Consider the following 19,294-nt stretch of genomic DNA (forward strand, 5'->3'; position numbering starts at 1 on the left):
AGTTGGGATCAAGTACAGGTACTGTTTTATTATTACAGAGAAAAGGGAATCATTTAACCATTAAATAAACCCAATAGGGCTGTTCTGCCCCCAATAAGGGGTAATTATATCTTAGTTGGGATCAAGTACAGGTACTGTTTTATTATTACAGAGAAAAGGGAATCATTTAACCATGAAATAAACCCAATAGGGCTGTTCTGCCCCCAATAAGGGGTAATTATATCTTAGTTGGGATCAAGTACAGGTACTGTTTTATTATTACAGAGAAAAGGGAATCATTTAACCATTAAATAAACCCAATAGGGCTGTTCTGCCCCCAATAAGGGGTAATTATATCTTAGTTGGGATCAAGTACAGGTACTGTTTTATTATTACAGAGAAAAGGGAATCATTTAACCATTAAATAAACCCAATAGGGCTGTTCTGCCCCCAATAAGGGGTAATTATATCTTAGTTGGGATCAAGTACAGGTACTGTTTTATTATTACAGAGAAAAGGGAATCATTTAACCATTAAATAAACCCAATAGGGCTGTTCTGCCCCCAATAAGGGGTAATTATATCTTAGTTGGGATCAAGTACAGGTACTGTTTTATTATTACAGAGAAAAGGGAATCATTTTTAAAAATGTGAATTATTTAATTAAAATGGAGCCTATGGGAGACGGGCTTAATTCAGAACTTTCTGGATAATGGGTTTCCGGATAAGGGGTCCAATACCTGTACTTACTTGGTTCAGTTTTAGATACACATTAGGCCTCATCACTCCTGGTAAATCCTTATTGGAATCGGAGGGAAACATCCCTCCCTCTGCCAATGCAACATAGACTGCTGCCCCTTTGGGAAAGCTGGATTATTTTCAGGGAAGAAATATAACTGGGATGAGGACTATTCCATAACTTCTGGGGGTTAGAGGTAAGATGACAGAACTTATTGGCACCTTTCATGGCATCTTGTACCATTCAGCTGGTGTCACATGCTGCACCTTGGTGTTCTTAGCCAATAAGAGAGCAGCTCTTCCACAAATTGTTATATCTTAGCTACAATTAGCTGAGTGACCTCTCTAGAGGTAGAAGGGCCTGAAAATGTACCTTCTCGTGAAGTAGGTAGAAAATCCGCCCATGTGGAATCTGCACAACACACACCTTACATGGGGGTGCATCAGGAAGAGCAGCCATCTTGTGAGCCAATGAGGCCTGACTTCGTTGTTCTTTGATTGGCCAATAATCACAATACACTCACCTTTTGGCTAATCTTTAAAGAAGCTGAAAAACACAGCAATTCCATTGGTGCATAATAGAGAGAACATGGCTGTGAGGGTTTTGATGGAGCCCAGCAGGAGCACTGCTGCACAAAGGGGACCAGGTTCTGAGAAGGGACTATGGTGCTTACAATAAATCTAAATTCTAATTTTGCATATCCAAATTAAAGGCAAACTGCCCCAAAAAATTATTATTTAAATAAAACCTTGCCTTCCGTCGCAATATTGGCACAAACAACATTTCAGGTGCACACTGACCCTTCAACGTGGATCTGAAACACTGCTGTGTCTGTGTCCATAATGTCTGTTTAAAGTCACATGGCAACAAGGGTTTCGGCGCAATGGGGTTAAGTTTGGGGGACCAGGAGGAATTTACTGGTCCCGTTTAAAAACAAAAATCTTAGAGGTTGCTATGGGTTACTGCCCCTGAGCAAACTTAGCAGCTTTTATTACATAGGGGTTGGGGTATTGGGCAGAATCCTGCTTCGGCGCAACCCTAGCAAAGTATTTAGTGATGGCAGCGAATAAAGTGAAAAGGCTTCGGCCTTCAGCCGCCCTTAGGGGTGAGAATATGCAGAATATAAGGCAAAACAGGGGACTTTTATTAGAAGGAAGTGCATTTAATGGCTTTGTAGCTTCTGCTGAATAGAAATAAATACAGTAACAAAACAGGAGGGTGAAGAGAGCAGTACAGAGCGGTGGGAACCATAATGCTACAGGCTCGTTCCTCCTACACCGCTGGAACAGGGTTACACACAACTCATGGAACAACCGTCTTTAAGTCACACCATATGGGACAATAAGTGCCAAACTGTACCGCAGCCCCAGAGCAATGGCCGCCACTCGCTTCCAACACCTTCCAGGTTCATGTTCCCTCCTGCAGTCGGTCGGGAGTCACGAGCTGCACAACAGTTCATCATTCTCTGTACTTCAGTGAAACTGGGATGTTCCTGCCCCATTTCCAACCCAGTGGCGCAGTGACCTAGGGGTTTCAGTGGTGATGTGGTCTCCCCCGGCCGCGCCCAGCTGGAGCGCCATCCATTGAGGATCGTGGGTTCTTGATGGTCTCGTCCACAGACAGGACGAGACAGGCAGCTTCAGAAGCAGCGGTCAGTGCATTGATTCTCACAATGGCCGGCTCCCACACACACGCGTCAAAGTTATCCGCTATGTCTTCATTGTTAACATCGACACCGTACCACATTCCTCCCTGAAAATATCCCCAGCATTAAGCACAATTCCAAACAGCATCGCCTAAAGTAATAGTTATCTGTCTGCACAACCCAACCCCGGCTAACGAAGGCTTCCTTCTAATAGGCATGGGATAATGTACCCCCTACTGTAAATGATAAGGATATTAGCAGTCACTGAGGGGTTCTGTGACCATATAAAGGCACAAGGCTGCAGGCTGAGTTATACAGGGAACTCTGAGTATCACTCATGTATTCTAAGGGATAATGTACCCCCTACTGTACATTATAAGGATATTAGCAGTCACTGAGGGGTTCTGTGCCCATATAAAGGCACAAGGCTGCAGGCTGAGTTATACAGGGAACTCTGAGTATCACTCATGTATTATAAGGGATAATGTACCCCCTACTGTAAATGATAAGGATATTAGCAGTCACTGAGGGGACTGAGTTATAAAGGGAGTATCTTTTGTGTACCCTCTACTGTATATTTTACATATTTTTTATATCTCCCTTGTTCAGTTCCACGACCCAGTGAATTTCAAGTAAACAGGTATAAGGTGACAAAGATCAAATAGTAAGATTTAAGAGTCCCAGGAAACACTATTAATATGATTTTTTAATACAATATTTCCGTGACTGCAGTCCCTTAGGCTTACCTGGGCATGCTTTGCTCTCAGCTTGTTCAGGATGTTGGTGGCATCGAAGCCGGCATTGTCACACAGCTGGCGAGGGATTATTTCTAAGGCCTTGGCATAGGATCCAATCAGAAGCTGCTGTTTGCCGGGGATAGTCCTGGAGTAATCCCGCAGGTACTTGGAAAGCTCCATCTCAATGGCTCCTCCACCAGCAACAACTGAATCATTCTACAAACAAATAGAGGCGTCAGTTGGAGGCTCCAGAGCACATGAAAATAGTGAGTTCTGGCACTGCACGTGATAAAATTAGGTCTAGTAACCCACGGCAACCAATGGTTCTGTTGTGATTGGCTTCCTAAGGAGCAGAGTCCTACCTTAATCGCTCTCCGTACAATCATAATGGCATCATGCAGTGATCGTTCTGTCTCCTCCATGAACTGTTCAGCTCCGCCGCGCAGAATGATCGTGCAAGTCTTGGCCTTTGGGCAGCCAGTAAAAAAGTTGTACCTGCAGGGAGCAAAACCAGACATTTGTATTTTCCTGTACAATCCAGCCAAACCAATCAGGAACCCAATGGAATTCACATATAAAGGCCCTATGTAAATGCCTTCCTGCAACAAGAATGGTCACATGTGAATTTGGTTAATGCATTCTATTTACATGCTGCCCATAGGGCATAGGGGCATGAAGGTTCCATTTTTCACACTGGCATAATAAAGCCTTACCTCTCCCCTCCAACCTGCGCCTCCTCAAACAAAGCACAATGACCCAGCACATCGTCGGTCAAGGCATTGACACTGGTCTGTATGGAGCCTCCGCAGGCCTGAAAATAATAAGAAACACACATTATATATATATATATATATATCCCACAACCTTTTTTTTAGCCCAATACACTGAGGCTGTGCATCGCTGACAGAATCCCCTGCTCTTATTGGTTGTAACAGACTACTAACACACAGCATGACTGGGTTGTGTTGAGTAGGATATAATGTTTGGTTTAGGTATAACATTGGCATTACAGGGGTAAGCAACCTTTGCAACCAGGCAGTGGTTTAACTAAAAGTATAAGAGACAAGCTGTAACCAAGCTCTGTAGATGAGAGAACATTAACGTTACACAGGGGAGCGCTGCACATAAACCTTACCATCATCGTCCTCTTGAGGTCCTCCTCTGGGACTCTCCCTGCACAGAACAGGTCTCTGTCGGCAAAATACTGGGTGGCAACATCCCCGATGGGCAGTTTGGAGAGAACGACTTTGGCTCCGGACTTGTAAATCTTCTCCAGTTTATCATAGAGAATGTTCCACTCTGCATCTACAATTGCCTGGTAATCCTACACAGGGCACACAAAGAACACAGACTATTAACCGAGAAATACAGCACCAAATGGCACAAAATAGACATGAAGATCAGTCTCTTCACATATACACTGTCCATATGTAGATCTTGGACCTCCCCAAGGCTTTCAGTTGCTGGTAAACACAGGCAGCACTGTCAGAGTAAGAAAGAGCTTCTCTCATCTGTGAGATGGAGAATGAGCCTGATGGAGGTGACAGATGGAAAACGTACCAGACAAGTGATTTTGGAAGGGACTGGTGCTAGGAACACGTAATGCCAGGTGGGGAAATACACTGGGTGGAAGGGAAAAAAAGCCTAGTAGGAGCCAGGGAAAAGTGGAACCAATGGAGGGCTGGAGAGGAGGGAAAACCTACTCCAGGTCAGAGAAAGAAGTCCAAAATTGCTGTGGCTAATGGATGGAAGTTCTTAGGAAATAGCCAGGTACCTAACCACCACCTGCTTCCTGTCTTCAAACTAGAGGCAATGAAACAATATATGGAAGAGGCCTATGGAGAATTGGGGGTAGAACCCTGAGGAGAAAGCCAGCAAAAAGTCTGGAGTGGGGTCGGGGCTGAGCCAAAGTCACTCTTAAAAAGAAAACCTAAAGATATTTACTCTATGTATCCCTATCCAGGGAAATTGATGTTGACCCTTACAGATCTTTAGAACCCAGCTCCAAATGAAACTTCACCCTACCTGTCACCTTTAATAGCACCAAAAGGGGCAGAATGTATTGGAAGAGATGTGTTACACAACATAGAAATGCTCCCTCTAAGGCCTGACCCCTATCCAAAATTACTGGGAGGTTGTGCAGTAGAAGGGCAAGTAGTATCCGTTGTCCCGTAACTGCACTGTCACCAAGAAAACCATGTTTGGCAGTGGGAGAAATGGCCGCTGTGGCATTATTACCTCTATGTTGCTGACCCGGACCTCAGCGTTATCCTTCTCTGCCTTTAATTCCAGCTCGACGTTCAGAAGAGAGATCTTTGGGGACTCGTATTTCTTGGGCTGCATTTCAAAGCCTGCGTAGGAGAAGGTTTTCTTGAAGGCGACTCCCGCCACAAGGTGAGAATCCTGCAGGGAGAAAGGAAAGCCACTGAGACCACTGAAGTGAATAGAAGAGACCAGCATGCTTCATAATTATTATTAACATTTATTTATAAAGCGCCAACATATCCCGCAGCGCTGTACAATAAGTGGGTTACATACATTGGACATACAGAGTAACATATAAAGCAATCAGTAACCGATACAGGAGGTGAAGAGGGCCCTGCCCAAAAGAGCTTACATAATGGAAAAGGAATATGGCAGACAGTTCCCACCTATATGTGCCAGAGTTCTCCTCACACTATAACTCAGTCACGCCAACCCAGTCCAATTTTGAGCGAGGCTGTACTACAATACTGGGGTGACTATGGCAGAACCCAGAAAGCAGATGACAAATTTGCAGCGTTCCAATGTAATTCCTGCTCAGTAACATCACTCACCTCCAATGCTCCACCCTGGACCTTCTTGATCCCGATCATTTTCAGCTGCAGCAGGTCATCCAATAAGGAGACAGCATCCACTACCATTTTAGCAAAGAAATCTTTCTGCAGGGCAATGAGCTTGGAGCTGAGGGCAGTTGCTGCACACTTTTCCAGCAGGAGGCGCTGTTCTCTAGATAAAGGAAACAGATGTGAAAATTTCATGTCTGCTAATAGCAATGAGAACAAAATACCCCAATAATTACACATCTATCCCTAGAGGAAAGAGTAACTAGGGAGTATCCAATTCTGAACAACCTGATATAGAGCTGGTGTGCTGTACCTGTTTCTAGGTTGCTCTCTTTCCCATGGTCACAAAGTAACCACCCCCTGGGTAAGTGACTCTAACCATGCCCAGTGCTTACACAGACACAGAGCTCTGATTCTAAGGGTGCTACTAGTAGCAGCTACTTTTTCATTGCTACTAAACACCAGAAAATCCCCTGCCATAGACAATACTGAGAATTGCCTCTGAAAAAACACAAGTAGAGACAGTTATCAGTAAATGATCAGTCTTAGAACTTCCAGCCCCATCCCATGACAAGGCAAGAACCCACCCTGGGTAAGTGAATCCAACCTCCCCCAGCACCTTCCCAGGTACAGAACTCTGATAAAGAGCATAGTCTAGTGGGAACTATATCATATACTTACTCTTTATCTTCTTTCTTCACAGTGACTGCAATTTCCCTTATCTTACCGACAGCCTGGAGGCAAGAGAAAACACGATTAATTATTCCAAGCAGTGACCCACATGGCAAAGGGAATAAATACTATAAATATGATGGCCAATAAGGTCTATTTGCACTTGTTGGGTTAGAGTAAAAAAAAAAAAGAAACACAACATCTGACTTCAAATAAGGCCCAAAAGACATAGTAAAATCACCGATTTATAACTAAGTTATATAACTTACAAATAAGTTATATAACTTACAAATACTATTTAATTCTCACTGGTAGGTGCCACCGACTGGCGCACAAAACACTAATCCCTAGAGAAATACCATTGGATACTCACAAGCTGTGTGGCGGTGCGGTAAGCGCGGATGATGATCTGAGGGTGGAGTCCCTCCTCCACATAGGGCTTCACCTGTTTCATAAACTCAGCGGCCAGCAGGGTAACAGAGGTGGTGCCATCGCCAACCTGAAACAATATGTAGTTATATACAGGCTGTTCCTCTGCAGAATCAGCAGCGCAATGGCACAACCGTAGCTCAGCAAAATACAGTCATGAACAGGCTCGGTAACAGCAGGAATCCAGAGCTCTCCCTGCCGGAACATTTGCTGCACTATCCCTGTACCCCAGTACCGCACCAAAACCAGAGCACTATCCCTGTACCCCAGTACCGCACCAAAACAAGAGCACTATCCCTGTACCCCAGTACCGCACCAAAACCAGAGCACTATCCCTGTACCCCAGTACCGCACCAAAACCAGAGCACTATCCCTGTACCTCAGTACCGCACCAAAACCAGAGCACTATCCCTGTACCCCAGTACCGCACCAAAACCAGAGCACTATCCCTGTACCCCAGTACCGCACCAAAACCAGAGCACTATCCCTGTACCCCAGTACCGCACCAAAACCAGAGCACTATCCCTGTACCCCAGTACCGCACCAAAACCAGAGCACTATCCCTGTACCCCAGTACCGCACCAAAACCAGAGCACTATCCCTGTACCCCAGTACCACACCAAAACCAGAGCACTATCCCTGTAATGAAAGCAGGTCCCACACGGGCTCATTTGCAGCACTGTCCCTGTATTGAAAACAAGGTTCCGCCACCCACACCTGCCTACTTGCCGCACTATCCCTGTACTGATAGGAAGGCTCCCTCACTTGCCGCACTATCCCTGTACTGATAGGAAGGTTCCCTCACTTGCCGCACTATCCCTGTACTGATAGGAAGGTTCCCTCACTTGCCGCACTATCCCTGTACTGATAGGAAGGCTCCCTCACTTGCCGCACTATCCCTCTACTGATAGGAAGGCTCCCTCACTTGCCGCACTATCCCTGTACTGATAGGAAGGTTCCCTCACTTGCCGCACTATCCCTGTACTGATAGGAAGGCTCTCTCACTTGCCGCACTATCCCTGTACTGATAGGAAGGTTCCCTCACTTGCCGCACTATCCCTGTACTGATAGGAAGGTTCCCTCACTTGCCGCACTATCCCTGTACTGATAGGAAGGTTCCCTCACTTGCCGCACTATCCCTGTACTGATAGGAAGGCTCCCTCACTTGCCGCACTATCCCTCTACTGATAGGAAGGCTCCCTCACTTGCCGCACTATCCCTGTACTGATAGGAAGGTTCCCTCACTTGCCGCACTATCCCTGTACTGATAGGAAGGCTCTCTCACTTGCCGCACTATCCCTGTACTGATAGGAAGGTTCCCTCACTTGCCGCACTATCCCTGTACTGATAGGAAGGTTCCCTCACTTGCCGCACTATCCCTGTACTGATAGGAAGGTTCCCTCACTTGCCGCACTATCCCTGTACTGATAGGAAGGTTCCCTCACTTGCCGCACTATCCCTGTACTGATAGGAAGGCTCCCTCACTTGCCGCACTATCCCTGTACTGATAGGAAGGCTCCCTCACTTGCCGCACTATCCCTGTACTGATAGGAAGGTTCCCTCACTTGCCGCACTATCCCTGTACTGATAGGAAGGCTCCCTCACTTGCCGCACTATCCCTGTACTGATAGGAAGGCTCCCTCACTTGCCGCACTATCCCTGTACTGATAGGAAGGCTCCCTCACTTGCCGCACTATCCCTGTGCTGATAGGAAGGTTCCCTCACTTGCCGCACTATCCCTGTACTGATAGGAAGGCTCTCTCACTTGCCGCACTATCCCTGTACTGATAGGAAGGCTCTCTCACTTGCCGCACTATCCCTGTACTGATAGGAAGGTTCCCTCACTTGCCGCACTATCCCTGTACTGATAGGAAGGTTCCCTCACTTGCCGCACTATCCCTGTACTGATAGGAAGGCTCCCTCACTTGCCGCACTATCCCTGTACTGATAGGAAGGTTCCCTCACTTGCCGCACTATCCCTGTACTGATAGGAAGGTTCCCTCACTTGCCGCACTATCCCTGTACTGATAGGAAGGCTCCCTCACTTGCCGCACTATCCCTGTACTGATAGGAAGGTTCCCTCACTTGCCGCACTATCCCTGTACTGATAGGAAGGCTCCCTCACTTGCCGCACTATCCCTGTACTGATAGGAAGGTTCCCTCACTTGCCGCACTATCCCTGTACTGATAGGAAGGCTCCCTCACTTGCCGCACTATCCCTCTACTGATAGGAAGGCTCCCTCACTTGCCGCACTATCCCTGTACTGATAGGAAGGTTCCCTCACTTGCCGCACTATCCCTGTACTGATAGGAAGGCTCCCTCACTTGCCGCACTATCCCTGTACTGATAGGAAGGCTCCCTCACTTGCCGCACTATCCCTGTACTGATAGGAAGGTTCCCTCACTTGCCGCACTATCCCTGTACTGATAGGAAGGCTCTCTCACTTGCCGCACTATCCCTGTACTGATAGGAAGGTTCCCTCACTTGCCGCACTATCCCTGTACTGATAGGAAGGCTCTCTCACTTGCCGCACTATCCCTGTACTGATAGGAAGGCTCCCCCCCCCCGCCGCACTATCCCACCTACCCATTTGCTACATTACCCTGACAATAAAGATTCTGGGCCCTGAGTGTTTAGCACATTCACCTCTGCATCCTGTGACTTGGCAATGTCCACAAGCGTCTTTGCTGCCGGATGAACCACATCAAGGAGCTTCAGGATTGTGGCACCATCGTTTGAAATTGTGGCTTTGCCTGAAGAAAAAATAAATAAATAAAGGGAATTACTAAACACCCACTTACAGCACCCTGAATAGCTCCCAGCAGCCTGAGTAACTCCCAGCACCCCTGACAGATAAAGGCTTGTCAGACCAATCATTTCCCTATGGCTTTCGATGCAGATATTCCCTATGGCCAATAGATGGCCCTATTCCTCTAAGGCAGGGCTCGCACACTAACTGCCCCCAGAATAAAGTGCATGTATGGCAGGTAGGTGTATAGCAATGGCACAGGGATCTGCACGCTGGCCAATCAGAAGGGTGGCACGCATGTACGGTACCTAATACACAAGGTGAGTTACCATATAGTGCCCAGGGCAGAAACGTGGCTCCTGGGGAACCCCCCCCCCCCGACTCCCTAATACTCCCCTTACCTCTGTCATCAACGATGAGTTTATCCATCCCCCGGGGCCCCAGGGTGGTGCGCACCGCCTCGGCAATCACCTGGCAGGCATTGATGTTGCTCACCAGCTGCGGCACCCCCTGGGAGGTGTCTGTGCCCTCTTTGAGCAGGATAACGGGTGTGGGCTGCAAGAGAGAACATCAGTAGGGTGAGTCCCACCCTGAGCACCCATTCAGTGACTGACAGGAGGGTGCGGGGTCCCTATGCTAACAGCGGCCTTGGGAAATCCAAACCACTAGCAGAGAGTGGCACAGCTGGGTGGCACCGGTGCCGTCCCCGGGCTGGATCTGGTGCCCTCCCCTGGCTGGATTTGGGCCCTCCCCTGGCTGGATCTGGCCCCCTCCCCGGGCCGGATCTGGCCCCCTCCCCGGGCCGGATCTGGCCCCCTCCCCGGGCCGGATCTGGCCCCCTCCCCGGGCCGGATCTGGCCCCCTCCCCGGGCCGGATCTGGCCCCCTCCCCGGGCCGGATCTGGCCCCCTCCCCGGGCCGGATCTGGCCCCCTCCCCGGGCCGGATCTGGCCCCCTCCCCGGGCCGGATCTGGCCCCCTCCCCGGGCCGGATTTGGCCCCCTCCCCGGGCCGGATCTGGTTCCCTCCTGAAACCCATTCTAAACTGCCCCACAGAGGTTTCCCTAACAGCCTTCATGGCTCATGGGGACAGGGATGTCTCCCCAATGGGCAAGTGATTATGACCAACTGCAACCTGCCTGACAAATGTGCCTTTCCCCTCACAAGAGAAAGTTACGTTAAGGTTCCCAGAGATCAAGAGTTGGTCTTGAAAATCCCAGCAGGAAAAACAGACTCTGGTACCAGCTATGGGCCGCCCAGTGGTACTGTAGCACCCGGGATGTACTGGGGCACTGCTAATGTCCAGGATCTGCCAACCTATACTGGTCCCCAGTACTGGCCAAGGTCTGACAGGGATCACTGAGACACTGGCACTGCCCAAGGGATGAACAACACATAGAAGTGTTTTCAATGCACAGTAGCAATGGCAGTGCCCACGGTCTGACCGGCTCTAGGTGACTGGCACTCTGTGCCCTGTGTCTGACAGGCTGCAGTGTACCATGGGGCTATTGGCACTGCTTATAGTCTAATAATCTTTAGTGGTGACTGGGGGGCTGCCTGTGCCAGGGTGGGACTGGGGGGCTGCCTGTGCCAGGGTGGGACTGGGGGGCTGCCTGTGCCAGGGTGGGACTGGGGGGCTGCCTGTGCCAGGGTGGGACTGGGGGGCTGCCTGTGCCAGGGTGGGGCTGCCTAAGGGGGGACTGGGGGGCTGCCTGTGCCAGGGTGGGACTGCCTAAGGGGTGCCAGGGTGGGACTGCCTAAGGGGTGACTGGGGGGGCTGCCTAAGGGGTGACTGGGGGGCTGCCTAAGGGGTGACTGGGGGGCTGCCTAAGGGGTGACTGGGGGGCTGCCTGTGCCGGGGGGGCTGCCTAAGGGGTGACTGGGGGGCTGCCTGTGGCGGGGGGGCTGCCTAAGGGGTGACTGGGGGGCTGCCTGTGCCAGGGTGGGGCTGCCTAAGGGGTGACTGGGGGGTTGCCTAAGGGGTGACTGGGGGGCTGCCTAAGGGGTGACTGGGGGGCTGCCTAAGGGGTGACTGGGGGGCTGCCTAAGGGGTGACTGGGGGGCTGCCTGTGCCAGGGTGGGGCTGCCTAAGGCAGCGTTTTTCAACCACTGTTCCGCGGCACACTAGTGTGCCGCGAGATGTTGCCTGGAGTGCCGTAGGCAGGGCACCAATGTACTAGGGGGGCACTGCTGCTGGGCACCAATGTACTAGGGGGGCACTGCTGCTGGGCACCAATGTACTAGGGGGGCACTGCTGCTGGGCACCAATGTACTAGGGGGCACTGCTGCTGGGCACCAATGTACTAGGGGGGCACTGCTCTTGGCACCAATGTACTAGGGGGGCACTGCTGCTGGGCACCAATGTACTAGGGGGGCACTGCTGCTGGGCACCAATGTACTAGGGGGCACTGCTCTTGGCACCAATGTACTAGGGGGCACTGCTCTTGGCACCAATGTACTAGGGGGGCACTGCTGCTGGGCACCAATGTACTAGGGGGGCACTGCTCTTGGCACCAATGTACTAGGGGGGCACTGCTGCTGGGCACCAATGTACTAGGGGGGCACTGCTCTTGGCACCAATGTACTAGGGGGGCACTGCTGCTGGGCACCAATGTACTAGGGGGCACTGCTGCTGGGCACCAATGTACTAGGGGGGCACTGCTGCTGGGCACAGAGTTAAATTTTTTAACATTTTCTAATGGTGGTGTGCCTTGTGATTTTTTTCATGAAACAAGTGTGCCTTTGCCCAAAAAAGGTTGAAAAACACTGGCCTAAGGGGTGACTGGGGGGCTGCCTGTGCCAGGGTGGGGCTGCCTAAGGGGTGACTGGGGGCTGCCTAAGGGGTGACTGGGGGCTGCCTAAGGGGTGACTGGGGGGCTGCCTGTGCCAGGGTGGGGCTGCCTAAGGGGTGACTGGGGGCTGCCTAAGGGGTGACTGGGGGCTGCCTAAGGGGTGACTGGGGGGCTGCCTGTGCCAGGGTGGGGCTGCCTAAGGGGTGACTGGGGGGCTGCCTAAGGGGTGACTGGGGGCTGCCTAAGGGGTGACTGGGGGGCTGCCTGTGCCGGGGGGGGGGCTGCCTAAGGGGCACTACAGGGTATAGTAAGCACTGCCCACTTGCCCAGGGCCCTACAGGCTAAATGAAGGGTCGGGGCAGCCTGTAATGGCCCTGAGAGGAGCGGCTAATGAGGCCAAGAGACAGGCGCTGCGGCTTTGTGTGAAACAGCGGCACATGATTGCGGTAGAGACGCAGAACCCCTCGGAGACACAAGGGCCGCAGGGTGCGTTAGAGCCCCGGGCCGGATGGCGGAGGATGGAAGCGGATTGCACACTCACCATCATCTTGCTGAGCGGCGCCGGGTATAGATTCACAGAAGCCGGGTGCTGCAGTTCCCACAATGCACCGGGAAGGCCTTCCGGAACCTTCGGCAGCCAACTACCAACGGCCGAGGGGCTGGGCGATAAGGGGCGTGTTTAGAAGCTGTCGCCTTGACGACGCGGCTCGCCCGGCTAGGGCATGATTTCACCGGTTGCTAAGTTGGATTCTACCCTGTTCGCCCAACGTAGTTATGGTTGTGGCCATGTAATGCGTTCATGCTCAGGCGCAGAGAGGCTGGATAGTCGCACTGGGCTCAGAAATACCTGACAAGCAATGTTTTACTCTCAGTCATGTTGGTACACCCAAACAAGCGGGCTAATTCCGCTACGCCATCTTGGTACACCCAATCCCTCAGCGCGCAAGTGTGCTGTCATTGATCGGTATTAAAGTATTATAATATTTACTTTTGTCTGCCTGCTACTATCTGCCCTACCCTGTAACATGGGCAATGTAGCCGGAGGAGTAGTGGAATGTCGCTGGCTTGGATGGGAAGTAACTACTGTGATTTTTATTTATGAAATAATGTGCAGATGGGCAGCTTAACTCAAGTGCTGGAACATTTATTGCGTAAGGAAAGTCATAAGGCAATGTGAAGTCCCCCGGGCTTTTCCCAGTGGAACGTCCCCTACGTTCTAAAGACTGTGTGAGGGCTATACCATTCATTGCCGTGGGGGGAAGTTTAGGTTAAGTGCTGGAGCATTTATTGCATAAGGAAAGTAATAAGGCACTGTGACGTCCCCCGGGCTTTCCCCAGTGGAACGTCCCCCACGTTCCAAAGACTGTGTGAGGGCTATACCATTCACTGCCGTGGGGGGGAAGGTGCTTCCCCATGTTGCAAGCTTGGTGCTGAAGACGGACACACACGCTTGTTATTGGATTCCTGTGTATTAGACGGAATTTGGTAATTGGTTGGTGATGAAACGGGGAGCCAATGAGAGCCGCTGATCTGTACCAATAGGATGAGGGGGAGGGCGGAGCGCTGCATTGGCAGACATGCAAGGTGGTGTGTGCAGGGGCTGCCAGCTGTTCCTTACATTGGTGCTGCTGTTGTGCCCTTCCTTGCCTGTCAGGGGTAAGTATAAACGGCATACGGGGCACTGGTTGGTAGGTGTGCCCAGGGGCAGCTGGGGCACCCATGGGTGAGGGTAGAGGCTAATGAAGGGTAAGCATTTGGGCAGCTAAACCAACTTATATCCACATCACTAGGACTTGTTATGCCTATAAGCCATTCCCTCTTGGCTCTTTAGATCGGACTAAGCCTTATAGGCTGCCAGCCTGTACCTGTCTTGTTTTCCATCGCCCATCTGTTGGCACTGCCCTCATTCATGTAATAGCAGTTCTAACATATCATTATTACCCTGTGTTGTGCAGGTCTGCGATATAGACAGTATTTGCACTTTCAAGTGCTGAGCCCAGGGGACATCCAGTACATCTTCACAGCCACGCCAGCCAAGGATTTCGGGGGTATCTTTGTAAGTACTCATTTCTCCCTACCCGGGATCCCAGACACAGTCACTGCTTGCCAACTGGCGGGAATGTAGATGATGCTTTTGCATGCACATCCCATAATGATATATGTGCATCACACTGCCTATGGTGGTGCCAATCAGGCTGCACAGAGAAATGCCAGTGTGCCCTAGGGACTTACTAAATGCTTAAATCTTATTCAGCTTCGGCTGTTATGCTGCTCTGTCTGTGAATCAGTATTGACATAATATATATGTTTGTGTTTTTTTTCCCCTTCGGAGCAGAACCAGAGATATGACCAGATCCACCTGGTTCCTGCTGACCCACTTGAGGCCTGTGGAGAGCTGAATAATGGGGCTTTCATCCAGGGGGAGATTGCACTGGTGGAGAGAGGGTGAGGCTTAACATTTACCGTTGTTTTTTCTCCTCTATTCATGTTACCTCTTACTATTTACCCTGCATGATTCCCAAACTGAACAGGAGCTGTGCCTGGCTTCTCAGGCCATTATGTGACCAGTTAGAAGTTTATAGATGCTTTATCTGCTCTCAGAATAAGACTTCCTTATAAATATTACACGGAGCGCCAGTGAGAGGGACCTATAACCCAGACAGAGATATCATGTTTCTGCCACAGGAAACTGCCCATTCTGCAACATGGCCACAACTGATGGGATCTGCCATGGGGCTTATGCATGCACCAGTTGTTAGGTAGTAAGGCTGGTATTGGTCATATTATTTGATCACTGGGACAGTACTTGGGAGGAGGACTGCATTCTGTTTCACATTGGGAGTTCTGAGTCTGACCTTGGATAGGAGAACAGCCCAGTTACAAGTACAGAGAATCAGAGCTCTGCACCAGGATAATTACTGGGGGTGACTTGATACACTTACCCAGGGGCAGTGATAATGAAGCCAAGGTTTTATCCCAGATGGACTAATGCATTGTGCTGTGTGTACCAAATCCCCTCTACATTACAGCAACACAAGGATATTTGTATATAATATGTGTGAGGATGACTTACTGTCAAGGAATATGTTACATTCTTTCTTGTCCAACAGGGGGTGCTCCTTCTTGTCCAAGACACGGGTCATTCAGGAGCATGGGGGCCTGGCTGTGATTATTGCAGATAATGCCTCAGACAACGACAGCCGCTATGTCGACATGATCAACGACAACAGCGGCAGAACAGTAGATATCCCAGCCCTGTTCCTGCTTGGCAGAGATGGGTAGGTACATAGGGAATACAGTCATCTAATAATATACTGCATACCAAAATCACAAGGGCACGGGGGGCCAAGATTATAATTGGAACACAAATATTATAGTGGCCTGAGCCACACCTACAGTAGTGACGTCCCAGCAGGGGACTCTTCCCAACACTCCACAAGCCCCCCAAATGCTGCACTCACAAGCTGGAGATCAGTGAATCAGGTTACATCAGGCAGGTGTTACTTGTATGTCCCAGGCTTAAGGGGGGTCACAGAGAAGAGTTTCCCATTTACTTATTGCTGCATTTCATTATTTCAGAGTTTAAATATCTATATAGAGTCATATGAAAAATTTTGGGAACCCCTCTCAGCCTGCATAATAATTTACTCCACTTTCAACAAAAAACAGTGGTATATCTTTCATTTCCCAGGAACATCTGAGTACTGGGCTATTTTCTGAACAAAACATTTTAGTGAAGCAGTATTTAGTTGTATGAAATTAAAATCAAATGTGAAAAACTGGCTGTGCAAAACTGTGGGTAGTCTTGTAATTTGAATGCATGTGTCAAAAGATCTGAAAAAAAAGAATGTTCAGTATCGTGGTTAAGAGGAAGGCTACAAAAAGCTAGCACAGAGGTTTAAACAGTAAGTTTCAACTGTAAGGAATGTAATTGGAAAATGGAAGACCACAGGCACAGTTGCTGTAAAACCCAGGTCTGGCAGGCCAAGAAAAATACAGGAGCGGCATATGCGGAGGATTGTGAGAATGGTTCCAGACAAGCCAAAGATCACCTCCAAAGACCTGCATCTTGCTGCAGATGGTGTATCAGTATATCATTTGTACAATTCGGCGCAATTTGCACAAAGAACATCTGTATGGCAGGGTGATGGGAAAGAAGCCCTTTCTGCACTCACGCCACAAACAGAGTCACTTGCTGTATGCAAAAGCTCATTTAAGTCACAGTCATTTGGGAACAAAGTGGTTTGGGCTGCTGAGACAAAAATTGATTTATTTGGTCATAACAAAAAGCACTTTGCATGGAGGAAGGTTTGGTGGAGGTTCCATCATGCTGTGGGGCTGTGCGGCTAGTTCAGGGACTGGGGCCCTTGTTAAAGTCGGTGTTGGATAAATTCAACCCAATATCATCAAATTCTTCAGGATAATGTTCAAGCATCAGTCACAAAGTTGAAGTTCCGCAGGGGTTGGATATTCCAACAAGACAATGACCCTAAACACAGTTGGAAATCTACAAAGGCATTTATACAGAGGTAGCAGTACAATATTCTAGAATGGCCGTCACAGTCCCCCGACTTGAATATCATGGAAAATCTATGGGATGATTGGAAGCAGGCTGTCCCTGCTCGGCAGCCATCAGCTGTAACTGAACTGGAGAGATTTTGTATGGAGGAATGGTCAAAAATACTGCCATCCAGACACTCATCAAAGGCTAAAGGAGGCGTCTAGAGGCTGTTACATTTGCAAAGGGGGCACAACTAAGTATTGATGTCATATCTCTGTTGGGGGGCCCACATTTACACACCTAATTTTGTTATGATGCATATTGTGTATTTTCTGTTAAACTAATAAACTTGATGTCACTGCTGAAATACTACTGTTCCCATAATGCATGTGTTATATTAAAGGAACAGTAACACTAAAAAATAAAAATGTTTTAAAATAATTAAAATATAATGTACTGTTGCCCTGCACTGGTAAAAGTTGTGTGTTTGCTTCAGAAAGACTACTGTAGTTAATAGAAATAGCTGTTGAGTAGCCATGGGGGCAGCCATTTAAATTGAAAAAAGGAGAAAAGGCACAGGTTACATAAGAAGATAACAGATAAACTGTGTAGAATACAATGGGAATCTGCTACTTATCTGTTATCTGCTTAGTAACCTGTGCCTTTTCTCCTTTTTTCAATTTAAATGGCTGCCCCCATGGCTACACAGCAGAGTATTTATATAAACTGTAGTAGTGTTTATGAAGCAAACACACAACTTTTACCAGTGCAGGGCAATAGTACATAATATATTAATTATTTTTATACACTTTCATTTTTTGGTGTTACTGTTCCTTTAAAAGGAAGTTGCTACTTTGAAAGCTCAGTCAATGATAAAACTCCAAAGAATTAAGAGGGGTTCCCAAACATTTCCATATGACTGTATATGGGCGTAGGGGGCTTTATTTTCTTTAGTTGGCTGATTTACCCACGTGTGGGCATTGCTATTACTTAACCTTTTTTCTCTTTTGTGCAGGTACATGATCCAGCGTTCCCTGGAGCAGCACGGGCTTCCCTGGGCCATCATCTCCATCCCAGTGAACATCAGCAGCATTCCAACGTTTGAACTCAAGCAGCCCCCTTGGACCTACTGGTAGTGACCCCCTAGCAGCAGGATCACAGCCATATTACTGCAGCCCATCTGGCAAGGGAGAAGTTTAGAGCCAGTAGCCCTCTCTCAGCCGGCGGATACTTTCTTCTTGTACTGCTGCTTTGTGATGCTCCCTTTGTCTTCCTCAGAAATGCACATTATATCCAGCGCAGGGTCCATGTGATCTTACATGTTACAGCCTGGGGGTAGCAGTGTCTCTTGCACTATTGACTTCCTGGGGGGGGGGGTCCATCCTGTAGTACTCAAGCTGGCTTGGAACTAAAACCTTCAGAATTCCCTGGCAGCTAAAGAACATGATTGGAGCTTCTATACAAACTCCTGAATCCCGAAACAAGGGCAAATCTTATTTAAATAGATCTCTGCAGCATTTGTATTTTATAAATGACCTGGTACAAAGGGTAGATATGGCCTTTTAGCCGAACATTTAAATATAAATTCATTTATTGCGTTTACTGTCTCCACCTTGTACACTCCCCTGTCTGGGAACAAAGCACAACTTTCTCTTGAATCCCAAGGGGAAATCCTTATTTTTATCAGGCTTTAAAGCTGTGTTTACAGGATAAAGGAGGTCTCCGATCAGTATGGTTTGTAATGTTAGGGGGGTTGCTATGACTTTGATTCAGTACAATGTAGCGGGGGGCTTATCGAGTACATGGCCATATAGACCACAGGGCATTGCCCAGGCACACTCTATGCAGGAAGGTTTCTATTTGGACAAGAGTCCTGCATATGGAATTAACCCATTGGTTGCTAGAATTGCATTTAAAAATATAGGCAACAAAATATGTGCAGGAGAGGGCTAAGTACAATTCATTTTATGAGAGGCCACATGTCCCCTTTAAAGAGAGGCAATCGATATATATTTTTTGGGGGGGGGATTTTTTTTGTCTTTTTTGAATGTGTCAGCTTGTATTATTGCCTAACATATTCTGAAAGTCTGGATTTATAAATAAATAAAACACTGTGCCTCTTATGTTGGTTAGAATATGTGCAGCATATATCCCTGTCTCTCATTACCCATAAAGCAGCAGCTGTATGTAATGTGCACTATACCCATGCCTTGTAGTGTGCCAGGCAG

General features: G+C 48.7%; 2 protein-coding genes across 2 annotated transcripts; one reads left to right on the forward strand and one right to left on the reverse strand.

The window, feature by feature from the left end:
* Positions 1–1,863: 1,863 nt before the first annotated feature.
* Positions 1,864–13,150, reverse strand: cct7 (chaperonin containing TCP1 subunit 7). Its single transcript, NM_001037270.1, has 12 exons — positions 13,107–13,150; positions 10,177–10,330; positions 9,673–9,779; positions 6,970–7,095; positions 6,606–6,658; positions 5,916–6,087; positions 5,338–5,502; positions 4,235–4,423; positions 3,813–3,910; positions 3,462–3,594; positions 3,109–3,315; positions 1,864–2,469 (listed from the first exon to the last, which is right to left on the reverse strand). Exons 1-12 carry the CDS (start codon positions 13,110–13,112, stop codon positions 2,251–2,253), a joined length of 1,629 nt encoding a protein of 542 aa, NP_001032347.1. The 5' UTR covers positions 13,113–13,150; the 3' UTR covers positions 1,864–2,250.
* Positions 13,151–13,889: 739 nt separating this feature from the next.
* Positions 13,890–19,201, forward strand: pradc1 (protease-associated domain containing 1). Its single transcript, XM_002936272.5, has 5 exons — positions 13,890–14,221; positions 14,521–14,621; positions 14,901–15,010; positions 15,676–15,843; positions 18,082–19,201. Exons 1-5 carry the CDS (start codon positions 14,143–14,145, stop codon positions 18,200–18,202), a joined length of 579 nt encoding a protein of 192 aa, XP_002936318.1. The 5' UTR covers positions 13,890–14,142; the 3' UTR covers positions 18,203–19,201.
* The last annotated feature ends 93 nt before the right edge of the window (positions 19,202–19,294 follow it).

Source organism: Xenopus tropicalis, chromosome 1 (genome assembly GCF_000004195.4).
Source record: "Xenopus tropicalis strain Nigerian chromosome 1, UCB_Xtro_10.0, whole genome shotgun sequence".
In the NCBI taxonomy this organism is placed as follows: Eukaryota; Metazoa; Chordata; class Amphibia; order Anura; family Pipidae; genus Xenopus; species Xenopus tropicalis.